The sequence below is a fragment of the Ziziphus jujuba genome, chromosome 1 (assembly GCF_031755915.1).
Source record: "Ziziphus jujuba cultivar Dongzao chromosome 1, ASM3175591v1".
Lineage (NCBI taxonomy): Eukaryota > Viridiplantae > Streptophyta > Magnoliopsida > Rosales > Rhamnaceae > Ziziphus > Ziziphus jujuba.
In genome coordinates, this window is record NC_083379.1 from 37,209,243 (window position 1) to 37,221,168 (window position 11,926).

Genomic DNA, 11,926 nt, shown 5'->3' on the forward strand with positions numbered 1-11,926 from the left:
ATAAAATTTTAAATATTTTTGAATTTATTTAACATAAAATTACACTATAATTAGGTGTGATGCCAGTGTGATATAATATACTTTCTAAATATAATATAGTTCTTAGTAAAGGATCCAGATCCTTTATGTTTGATGGGGACGTCATAAATATAAACGGCCAGAAGATAAAATCACAACCCAAAATAGATGACCACTGGACAAGGACAACCCGTTTCCTAGCCTCACGGCTCCATATACAACCACTTGACCTTAACCGCTTAGGGTCCACAAATACTTTTTATTTTTTATTTTTTTGTGGATAATCTACAAATAATTGATGGGACTATATATGGTGTACTAGTACTAAGAATATATACGAAGAAGATTTGCAACCAACGAATTTTATTGGCATTCATTTTATATGGCTTACATTAAGATAGATTTATCCTCTCAACATTTTCAACTACTAATTAAGGATTAACTACCCACTTTCCTAGTAATATAGAATAGAACTCACATAAGCCAATCTTACATAGTTTATAATTATTATATTACAGAGATACAGGATTGATAAGCAGAGAAGCAACTAATTCCTTGAGCACAATGCTAGAGTGAGTATAGCCATCTTCATCCTTGTATACAACATCAATGACACGTGCAAGATTGAGAATTCGCACGAGGAGTGGCATAGGAACTGCAGTTGGGTAGAGGCACTCTTCGTTTATGTCTTTCCATGCATCGCTAACCTGTTTGCGAAATTCATTTACAGCTTCTTCTTCTGTGGCTCCAAACTGTTTCATGTAACATTCCACGGCTGACGCAACATGTCCTCTCTTTTGCTCAAACTGTAAATTTATATATTGTATATAAAAGGGGAAAAAAAAAAAATCAATTATAAGCCTAGTAGCCTAGCTTCATTTGTGAATGAATAAATAATACTACAAAAGAGGACAAATATTTGATAGGTACTATGTTTCACCTTGTGGGATACCACATCGTCCATGAGTCTGCAAACCACCGATGATGCCCTTTCTATCTTAGGCTTACTGAATAACCAATCGAAGGAGTGTTTGGTAACTTCATCTCCCATGCCAACAAAGGAAGTGGTTGCCAGCATTCCATACGCCGAGGTAACAAGAGCCACAGGCATATATTCCTCCATTGTCGGTATGTGTTTCTTGTGAAACCATTTGGCCTCTTCGAAGTAAGCTCTCACTTGATATTTCATCTGAAAGAAAAAATAAAAATAAAACCACCAGCCAAAATTATTTTATAACATTAAGACTTGTCCATATTTATAAATGGTTTTATTTATAATTACTTGTTTTTATATGGTCGTTTGGTGTTTTAATTATTACTATGGTTTCTTTTTTTTTTTTTTGGGACAAGCATTATCTTTTCTAAATAATTAAAATGTCAAGTTTGTAAAATGTGGCCCAACTATAGTTTATATATTGATGTAACGAAATCAATATAATGATTTTGCCTTATTTCTGTCCTTTTTCACGAAAATGCTTCTTTCTCCCCTTGGGTTTAGGGGAAGAGAACAAGATGCATGTTTTTTCTGGAGGTTCTTACTGCTTGTTTAGCATAGTCAACGCGATATGATTTTCCTAGTTTGGTCATTTCCTCTTCAATTTCACTATAAACGTCCAAGAGTGCCCGGTAACAAAACTGCATGTAGTCTGGGAGTTGACCAGTCATACAAATGTCCCATCTAAAAGTAAAATAATGCACTTTATATTAAATAACATGTTTGACCAAATATATACTAAGTATGTTAATAAGTTATGGTCATAGAAAATGAGAATTCAAACCTTTCCACAGCTTCAGTAAAGACTTCTAGTTCTTCAAGTGTACCGTACACATCATAGATGTCGTCAGTAACAGAGGTCATTGCAATGACTTTGGTCAGCATCCTCCTTGCAAGGTAATATTGAGGCTCAAAATAAACACCCAGAATCCAAAAGTAACACTCAATTACTCTATCTCTTGCAAAAGGTAGCTTCTTTGCAAATTCCAACTCCTTCCACCACCTAAATCCCAACAAAAGAAAAAAAAAAATGATCATTTTCAAATTTCTTGTTTATTTATGTATATATATTTTTTCTATGTTGGTTAAAATAGTTTAATTTTTTGTGGGTGTCTAGTTATATTATTGGAAACAGAACGATTTTCTATCTGATAATACCTTGCAATATCACTTAGCTCCTTCTTGTGCACTTGCTGAAGAAAGTTGAAATCTAACTTTGCGAAAGTTAGAAGAACCTCATTGTGTGAAGGGTCTTGGGGGTAGATGGACATGTAATACCTTGCCTCTAGCCTAGGTAAGCCTCTTCGGATAGGCCGATTCAACGCACGAGCAACTGCATGTGAAAGAGGGTGGCTCAAATTGGATGCTACACGCTCAAGATGGATGGTAGTAAAGGCAAGAGCTTCGTCTAGTATATTTTCTCCATGAACCCTAAGGTGTGTAGCTTCGTATAAACTTAGCATTCCTCGAACATCATCAACAAGCGATTCCTTAAATTTCCCTTCCACATCCTTGAACTTGCTGAATATATCTGCTTAATTCACCACCCAAACTTTGTAAATTAGTTCTTTATTAATTTTTATAACAATTATATATAGATATGTGATATAAGTGCTTCAAAGTGCTTGATGCAAGTGCTTACCACAGGGACTATTATAACCTTGTTGTCTAAGCAACCGAAAGCAGAGAGCAACAGTGTAAAGGTCAAAATCATTTTCATGGTCACCATAGTTGCAACTACGAGTGTTGATTTGCAGCAAAAATTCTTCAATTTCGCTTTCAAAATGGTAAGCCACGCCTAAGCGCTGAATAGCATTAATCAATTCGAGCTTTTCCAAAGGATTATTGACAGGAGCCACTACCATCTTCTTCACTTGTTCCTTCAACTTCCGAACCTTTTCCATTTCTTTTTCTATTTCCTACAGAAAGCCCAAAAAAAATAAGCTCGACGTTTTTTTTGTATTAAAGAAAACAGAAGCACAAGAAATGACATTAATTAATAAGTAACAATTTTTTATTTTTATTATTATTATTTTTTTTTATACCATAGAGTCAGAAGTAGCATATGACAGGAAATGGTCACCCCAAATGCTTGGATGAAAATTGGCAGAACGGCGATTCACATAGGATACATTGGCAGCAGCATTTGGAATTGGAATGGTTGATGGAACTTGAACTACCATTATTTCGGTAATATGAAAGTAATAGGAATTGGATACGTAGAATTTTTTTTTTTTTTTTTGGGGTAAGTATATTAAGCTTGTAGCTATGGTAGTATGAGTGGAAGAGACTGGTAATGCTCTCCATTTATAGAAAAAAAATCCGAGTAGTGAGAGTGGCTAGCTATTTGCTAAGCATCTATTTCCACACGTAAACCACGAGCGATGAAAAGGAAAGAAAGAAAAATATCAAAAATAAAAAACACGTGCCAATTCGATTTGCATTATTTCAATGCCATTAATTTCATAAGTTGGTGCCCGTATATAGTACCTGGGTGCTCCAAAGGTTGATAATATGAAAGTGGCAGGAGTTGGAACTTGTACTGCCATTAATTTCTGTGGATAATATTACCGCAAGTGATAGGGATTGGATATGTAGAAAACTGTTTTTTGTTTTCAGCAATTGGAGGATATTAAGCTTGTAGCTAAGATGGTGTGAATGGAAGAGACCTGTATGCTCTCTTTCTATGCAAAACGATAAAAATAAAATAAAATATCAACATACTGAGAGTGGCTAGTTAGTTGCGCGGCATCTATTTCCACACGTAACCCATCAGCGATGAAAACACGTGCAATTCGATTTGCAGATTTTCACTGTCATTCATGCCATAAGTGGGGCCCATAAATACTACTGGGCGACCTTTTTTTTTCTTTTTTCTTTTTTTGGCTTCTTTTGAAGGGAAAAAGAAAAGTCGTTCTAGTACTTTTTATTCATATGTGTATATATATATATATATAATATAGAGGGATTCTATGATTAGGACCGACTTGATGGAGTTTCATGCAGACCAAGAGCAAAACCAACGCAAAATCAGTGTTTTTTAGAAAAGCTGATTTTTTTTTTTTTTTTAATGTAGCGTCAGCTTTTTTTCTGAGAGAAAAACCAACGTTTTTTTCTTGTGTAGCGTCTGCTTTTCGCGGGTCTACATGCAACTTCATCCGAACGGTCCTGGCTGTAGAAGGACTCTATATATATATGTATGTATATACAGGGAAAGTTTAAGGTTAGAACGTCCTAATTGTTTGTCATTCGGACCATCTTATTCCTTTTCTTTGCTTAGCTGACTTGGCAACTTGCTTAGCCGGTAAACCTCACGGCCAGTTACCAACCCTCCCTTTGCTCCCCCCAATTTGTTTCACATGTTAGACAATTCTTCATTGACAATGTATCAAATTCATAACCATGTCATCTGTTCTTCGATAATGTCAAAGAATAAGAATTAGAGGTTCTTCCATGCCGTGGTGACCTCTCCATTATTCACCAAAGAAGAAAAAAAAAAAAAAGCTTCACTATACTTCACTTAGCTCCCAGAATTTAAAAACCCACTTCGAAAACTGCATAAACAATAGGAATTTAGAATCAAAGTGACCAATTGAAGCCCAAAATTTTCAAATTTTAAATACCAAATGACAGGATCCGCCCTGGAAACCCTCTCAGGATCTCTCAGGTGGTCCGCTTAATGAAGACCTACTAAACAATCCCTAAAGTATATCCAATGGAATCCCACTTAAAATGTGGACAATGAATAACATGCATTAACAATAACACCTCAATATATATATATAAAACCATAACAGCATAAAAGTCCATAACCGATCTATTGTATTACATGTCATAACTACACATTTATATATTATGGTCCCTACTATAACACCCCGTCCCAAAGTATGCAATAAAATTTTCACGTTAACTGAGGTTGATTGGGTTTGACCGTTGACCAAATGGGTTAAAATGTTGGCTTTTTGCTCTGGATGGAATCTTGCAATGACCAATGCACCATTGAGGAGTATACATCGATCCGAATTCGTAAACTAGTAGCATGTCGAAAACGTAGCTACAATTTGAAAATTATGGTCAAAACAAAAATCAATCAGGACTGATTTTACTGAGCAGTAGAATACGCAAAGGAGTTTTTAAATGATACCACGTATTACCAAGTATTACTAGACCTGGCAATTCATATTCATGGATCGTGTTTGTGTCAACCCATTTAATAATTATGTAAAAAATGCCTAACCTGAACCCTACCCATTTAGTAATCGTGTCAGGTATTTAAAACACTAACCCGACCTTTTTATAAATAGGTCAACACGACATGACCCGTTTAACCAAATTACTTTAACTGGTCGTGTTGACCTATTAACTTGAAATTGACCCGTTAACCCGAAAATTAACCTATTAACCCAAAAATTAACCTATTTATTTTTTTGTATTAAAGATTTATTTTTTGTCTTTAAAAAATTAATAATAGAAAATTGTTTTTATAAAGTTTTTAATTTATAATATTTTTAGTTATTAAATATTATATTATGGATAATATTATAATTTAAAATTAAATTTAAATGGTTTGTAATAGGTATATAATCGTGTTGGGTTGAAATTGACACATTTAATAAATGAGTCATAACGGGTTAATTTCGAGTTAAATGGATCAACCCGAAAATGACACGATTAATAATCGTGTTAAACGGGTTGACCCGATTATGATCCGAATCCATTTATGATAAACCCAAACCCATTTATTCTATATCGTTTTCGAATCGTGTCGCCGTGTCATGACCTAGATTGTCACCTCTAAGTATTATCAATCGATATATGTCACATGTTATGTTCAGAAATGTCACATGTCATCTTATTAAAATATTACTATTGTATTATTTTATTATTTTATTTTATTTATTTCTTTTTCTTTTTCTTTCTTTTCTTTTTTCTTTTCCCCACTTGGGAAAACAGGGGAGAAACCCGTTCCTTCTTCCTTTTCTTCTTCTTCTTTCTGGAACTCTCTCTAGCTCTCCCTCTCTTCCTACCCATCGGTCATCCTCCTCCTTGTGCTGCCATCAATACCGGCCAGCCTAAGCATCACCGCCATGCCCAGCTGACGACCCATCATGTCAGCAATGCCATGGTGCTCACCATTCACCGAGACGGCTGGAGATGTGCCGGAAAACACCATAAAAGCCGGCGACTGGCTTCCTTTCAATGCGTCGGATTTTGGCTGTTTCCGGTCAAATTCTGGTCCTCTCTCACTAATCTGAACCTTTTGAAGATGATGGTGATCCTCGTTTAGCTCAATTTGAGCTCGTTTGTGGCTCACCAAGAGGACATACTTGATAGCGTTTTTTGATAGAAATTCCGGCCACCACCGACGAGTTAAGCTAAGTTAATTTAAATATTGATAATCTATGTCTCTCAAGCTTCCATTTGATATATAATATGTCAATTGTTTGTGGGTATTTAGAATTTTGCTATTTTTGGGGTAATATTATAATTGTAGTGAAATTTGAATAAATTATAAATATTTGTATACGTGTATGTATATATGTGTGCGTGTGTATACCAATGTGAGGTTTTGACATGTTTTAGAATTCACAATGCTAAGGTGGTTTAAATTTTGGAGGATTTTGAGATTATAACTGTGAAAGGTTCCTATATATATATATATATATATATATCTGTATGCTCAATTAAAAGTTCACCAACGGAAATGGTGTATGGATACCAAGAAACTTTGGTTGGCATTGAGTTTGGGTTAGTAATTGGAACATCTGAAACACTTGTATACTGTGTACGATAGTTATGTGATCATAATGCCTAACTTTTAACTTCTTAAATTTATATATATATATATGCATGTACATATACATGAGACATATATATATGTATGTGCGTGCGTGTGTGTGTGAATATATATATTTTTATGTGATTTAAATATATTTGTTATATAGAAATTGTTATATTATATGTGTTTAATACTAAGAAATGGCTATTTAAATTTATGATGCTAAGTTATGTCGGATATTTAACTAAGTTATTATTTATATTGATGATGTCAAATTGTGTTGAATTGAATTATTGTGGAAGAGATTAACATTATGAAATTATGATTTAAATTTTATTAAGTTTATTGTTGATTTAAATGTTGAAATTTTGATGAATAAATAATACATATATGATTTTAATTATGTATGAATTTTTGTATATTTTTCTTTATATTGTTTGGTGTAAGTTGATTTCATAGATTTGAAGAAAATATTTATTTAAACATAGTATTTCCAAAAAATATATTTATGCAATAATTAATTAATTTATTCATAAACTTGATTTTATCTTATTTTATTAAGACTTATTATTTTAATAATACTATAAAATTTAGAGTTTTTAGATGCACCATACACGTACTGGTGTTCTGTAGTTGTGGATGTGATTAGTGCACATGTGGATATGATTAGCGCGCAGGTGGATATGATTAGTGCGCATGTTTGTTTATAGGGTTGTGCTGTGGTTGCCATTGGATCGAGGGTAGACAGTGTAACAACCCAGTCCACCCGCATGCGATATTGTCCGCTTTGGGTCCAGCCTGCACGGTTTTGTCAAAACGCGTCGCAAGGGAAAAGTATCCACACCCTCTTTTAAGGCATGCTTCGTTCCCCTTTCCAAGCGATGTGGGATCTCACAATCCCCCCCCTTGGGACCCAACGCCCTCGCTGGCACACCGATCTGGGTACTGGCTCTGATACCAACTGTAACAACTCAGTCCACCTGCATGCGATATTGTCCGTTTTGGGCCCAACCCGCACGGCTTTGTCAAAACGCTTCGCACGGGAAAGGTATCCACACCTGCATGCAGATATTATCCTCTTTGGGCCTGGAGAATCCTCTTACAACCCAGTCCTCAAAGGTTTAAAATGCGTCTCAGTGGTTAGCGGGAATCCTCTTCCAACCCCTACCTGCCAGTCCCACTGGCCCGGGCCTCCTAGGCCTAAACGAGATATTGTTCGCTTTGGAAGCTAGGTGGTGAGCCCCATCCTATACTCCTCACGGTTTTACTTTCCCTCATGGGAACGCGTCTCCATGAGGGAAAGTAAAATCGTGAGGGGCAGGATTGGGCTCATCACCTAGCTTCCAAAGCGGATAATATCTCGGTTGGGCCTGAGAGGCCTGGGCTAGTGGGACTGGCAGGTAGGGGTTGGAAGAGGATCCCCCCTAACTACTAAGACGCGTTTTAAACCCTTGAGGGCTGGGTTGTAAGAGGATTTCCCAGGTCCAAAAAGGACAATATCTGCATGTGGGTGGTCTGGGCTGGGCTGTTACAGGCAGGATATAATGCATAGTGAGCGTCAACCGCCCTTTTCCATGGTCAGGATAACTGTTAGCAGTGATGCGACGGGATACCACGCGACCGTATGTCAATTTCTCTCGTTAACCTCCCCATCAGGCTGTGCTTTAGGACACTGGGCACTGTCGATGTCAGGACCTGTCCAGAATTCCTCCCTGGAACCCTAGACAAGCTCTGATCCCAGGGAAATACCACCGAACCTTCCAACGGAAAATCCGGCAGCACCTCCCCTAAGGGTAGGACTTACCAAAAATTACCTGCACTTAAAACACACTTCTATAATCACCCCCTTATTCTTCCCGCAAACTACAAGTTGTTCCACAAATTACAGCACTTCTCAACAATAACAACAGTCCAGTGCATAAATAAAACATAAGTGTCCCAATAGTATACAGAGCTTTATGAAGTGCTAAATATCAGAAATACAACAAAGATGAAAAAAATAATACACTGAAATGAAAGAGTACAAAGGTACTTCTCGAAACATGATAGCAGCGGAAAATTTGGTTCGCTCCGGAAGAACATCTATCACCACTTGCACCTAAGGGATCGGAACTTAAAAACGTGAGATGCTAATAATCTCAATGAGTGACCCTAACTACTGAACACTTTTAATGATAATAATAATAATAATAATAATAACAATTAAGGGAATTGAATAAATACCAACAATTAATAAATAAATAATAATAAATAATAACTGTTGGAAACAATAATTTTCCTCAAAACTCTCACCAATCACTCCGTTTGAAATGTTCCCTTTTTAAAACAATTTCACAAAACCCGATGTACATACTTCCCGAAAACCAAGGGATTAAACCATTTGATAAACAATAAATAAATAAATACAATATATAATTAAAATGTAATAATTTATAATAAATAATTTTTGAACACCTTTGGGGTTTTAAACTTTATTTGAAAACTACACTTGATAATTACACTTGACGCACCACACCATATACCAGTGATGCCCTCCGATACCCAGCGTCCTGAGCACCGACTGGCGGAGGGGTTAAAGAGAGAAACTTGCAAACGGCACTTCGGCGTCCCGACAGTACCGCTGCTGAAACCATCATCCCGGCCAAGGAGGGGGGCGGCTGTGCGCAATAACAAACTTGCCTGCCCACGGTCCAATGGCAACTCACGGGTGAAATAATAATACTTGTGCGCTGAACCACATAAACATATACCAGAACACCAATACTGTGTGAATGCGTCTAAAATAATTATTAAACCAACCATACCGTTTTCCAAAACTACCGTGGGAAATACATTAAATTCTCACACTTACCATCCCACATATTTTTATTTAATACATCGGTACGAACCATCGATAACAAACAAACCACAACTTTCTCGAAATACGAGATGCAACCATAAAAATACCGCGGGCATAATTTATAAAATTTAAACAAATATTTTCAAAACTTATTTAACCCAATTATGCCCGAAAATAATACTTAAACCACGTACGAATATTACCGAAATACACTTTGCTCATGCATGACAAATAAATTAAACCACAATAAAATTCATAATTAAATCGCACCACATGAGCATAATTTAAATACCAATTAAACATAATTAATTGCCCAAAATAATTTTTGAAGGTGGGTCACTCACCTTGAGCACGTAAATCAACTAAGATCCTCCGCAGGATCAACTCCACCACTCGTACGCGCACCTAAACAACCACAGTGTACCAACCAAAAATATTAATATTTTATTCGGGTAATTCCCAAATGGGTACCCGGGGAGCAAACACCAAACGATATCTAAAAGTTACGAGTTATATACCGAATCGAAGCTCGAGTGATGAGGATCACTGATTCGGTCTTACTTTCCGGTGATCGGACTCGACGGGGTCGGAATCTCGCCGGAAAGCTTTCGGGTTTTGACTCCGTAATTCTCCCAAACCGTCGTGAATTGGTGGAAACGGATGCCGAATTCGGGTTCAGGAGATTGAACACAGTGGACAGGGGCCGGCGGTGAGACTGGGTACTCGCCAGAACAGTAACTTCCGGCGAGCCGCCGTGGTCACGGGCAACCGTCGCCGGCGGCGGCACGTGCGGTGGCCGTTGGCTGAGATTTTTTGCAGATTTGTAGATCGAGGGGAGAGCAATCCAACGGGACCGACGGTGAGGCAAACAGAGGCCGGATGGTGGAGAAATCACGGTTTGAAGATTTCCAGCCCCTCGCCGGAAAACGCTCCGATCCCGGCGCATCGGTGGTCCGGTGGCCGTGAAATTTGGTGGGTCGGCCGGACTTGAGGAGGTGGTGTTGGCTAGCTGGCGCGTGTGGCCGGAAAATGGCCGGAAATGGGTCAATCGGAGGTGGCCGGCAGCGGAGGGAAAAAGTCACTGCCGATCTTCGCCGCCTCGTGAAATTTTGGGGTTTTGCCGGAAATGGGGAGGGGAATCTTGCTGACCGGCGCATGTACAGTAAATCGGCCGAAAAATTTGAAAATCTCCGGTGGCCGGTCGGACTCTCTCTCTCTTCCCCGAGATTTTTGTCAAATAAAAGCCACTGTGTGACACTGTTCATGCAACGTGGACCAATCAGGTGACGACACGTGGCATTTTTACTGTTCATCGACTCAAAAACATTAAAATATTACGGTATCCGGCAAACTTCACGCGTCCATAACTTTTTAACCGGATGTCCGTTTTAAGCGTGCCGCTAGTTTGTGAACTCATATCGACGAGCACTTCACAACCATGCATGAGTCAAAGCTCATTTCCCCATAAATAAAAAGTCAACTCCGGCACCCCTTGGACAGTTTGGACCTCAACTTGTTTCGCTCATAACTTTCAAACCGTAGCTCCGTTTTCGACGTGCTACTAGTCTACGAACTCGGGACATCATGCACTTTGCCACGGTACCTTGGTCAACTGGAAATTCCAACTGGAACAAAAAGTCAACTTTTGACCCGCTCGGTCAACGGTCAACATCGGTCAACGTGCACAGATTCCGGTGCGATTTGGGACGGGGTGTTACAGTCGAGCACCACTGGTATATAGTATGTGTATAAAATATCTATATATATGTATATATATATATATTATGTTTGTATGTATTACGTCGCACGGGTCGACGATCCGATGTGGTCCATGAAGAACTAGCCTCGTAACTATGTTGTCTACAAGTCCAGAGGATCGGATGGCCAATCTAGGCAACCATCTCGGACTGTATTTGTAGCAAGGTACCGGTGATAGCTGGAATCATGGATCGCGCAACATAATAGAGATTATCATTCGTACCTCCGATGCAAGTGTATATTTTATAATATGTTTTAATTTTAAAATATTATTTTATTTATATTATTTTAACTATTCATAATCTGATTTTTCTAACATTATATTTAATTGTTTTTATTGTCATCACAACTGTTAATATTTTTTTATTATTATTTATCATGATTTTGTTACAATCATTTTCATCATTATTGTTGTTGTTGTTGTTGTTGTTACGGTGATTGTTATTATTATTTATTATGATTATTTTTAGTATTAATTTCATTATTTATTATTATTATTACCATTAATTATCATTGTTGCTATTTTTTATTACTGGTA

General features: G+C 37.4%; 1 protein-coding gene across 1 annotated transcript; it reads right to left on the bottom strand.

The window, feature by feature from the left end:
• Nucleotides 1–374: 374 nt before the first annotated feature.
• Nucleotides 375–3,256, bottom strand: LOC107435184 ((-)-germacrene D synthase-like). Its single transcript, XM_016046738.4, has 7 exons — nucleotides 3,058–3,256; nucleotides 2,655–2,931; nucleotides 2,171–2,543; nucleotides 1,797–2,015; nucleotides 1,558–1,696; nucleotides 959–1,207; nucleotides 375–824 (listed from the first exon to the last, which is right to left on the bottom strand). Exons 1-7 carry the CDS (start codon nucleotides 3,193–3,195, stop codon nucleotides 531–533), a joined length of 1,689 nt encoding a protein of 562 aa, XP_015902224.3. The 5' UTR covers nucleotides 3,196–3,256; the 3' UTR covers nucleotides 375–530.
• Between the last annotated feature and the right edge of the window lie 8,670 nt (nucleotides 3,257–11,926).

What these genes read in the sequence shown, in the direction of transcription:
- LOC107435184 (XM_016046738.4), bottom strand. Translation starts at nt 3,195, where the DNA reads ATGGTAGTTCAAGTTCCATCAACCATTCCAATTCCAAATGCTGCTGCC. An exon ending in AGGTTATAATAGTCCCTGTG is followed by an intron (nt 2,544 to 2,654) that starts GTAAGCACTTGC and finishes TGAATTAAGCAG; the next exon opens with ATATATTCAGCAAGTTCAAG. An exon ending in TTGACTATGCTAAACAAGCA is followed by an intron (nt 1,208 to 1,557) that starts GTAAGAACCTCC and finishes TTTTTCTTTCAG; the next exon opens with ATGAAATATCAAGTGAGAGC.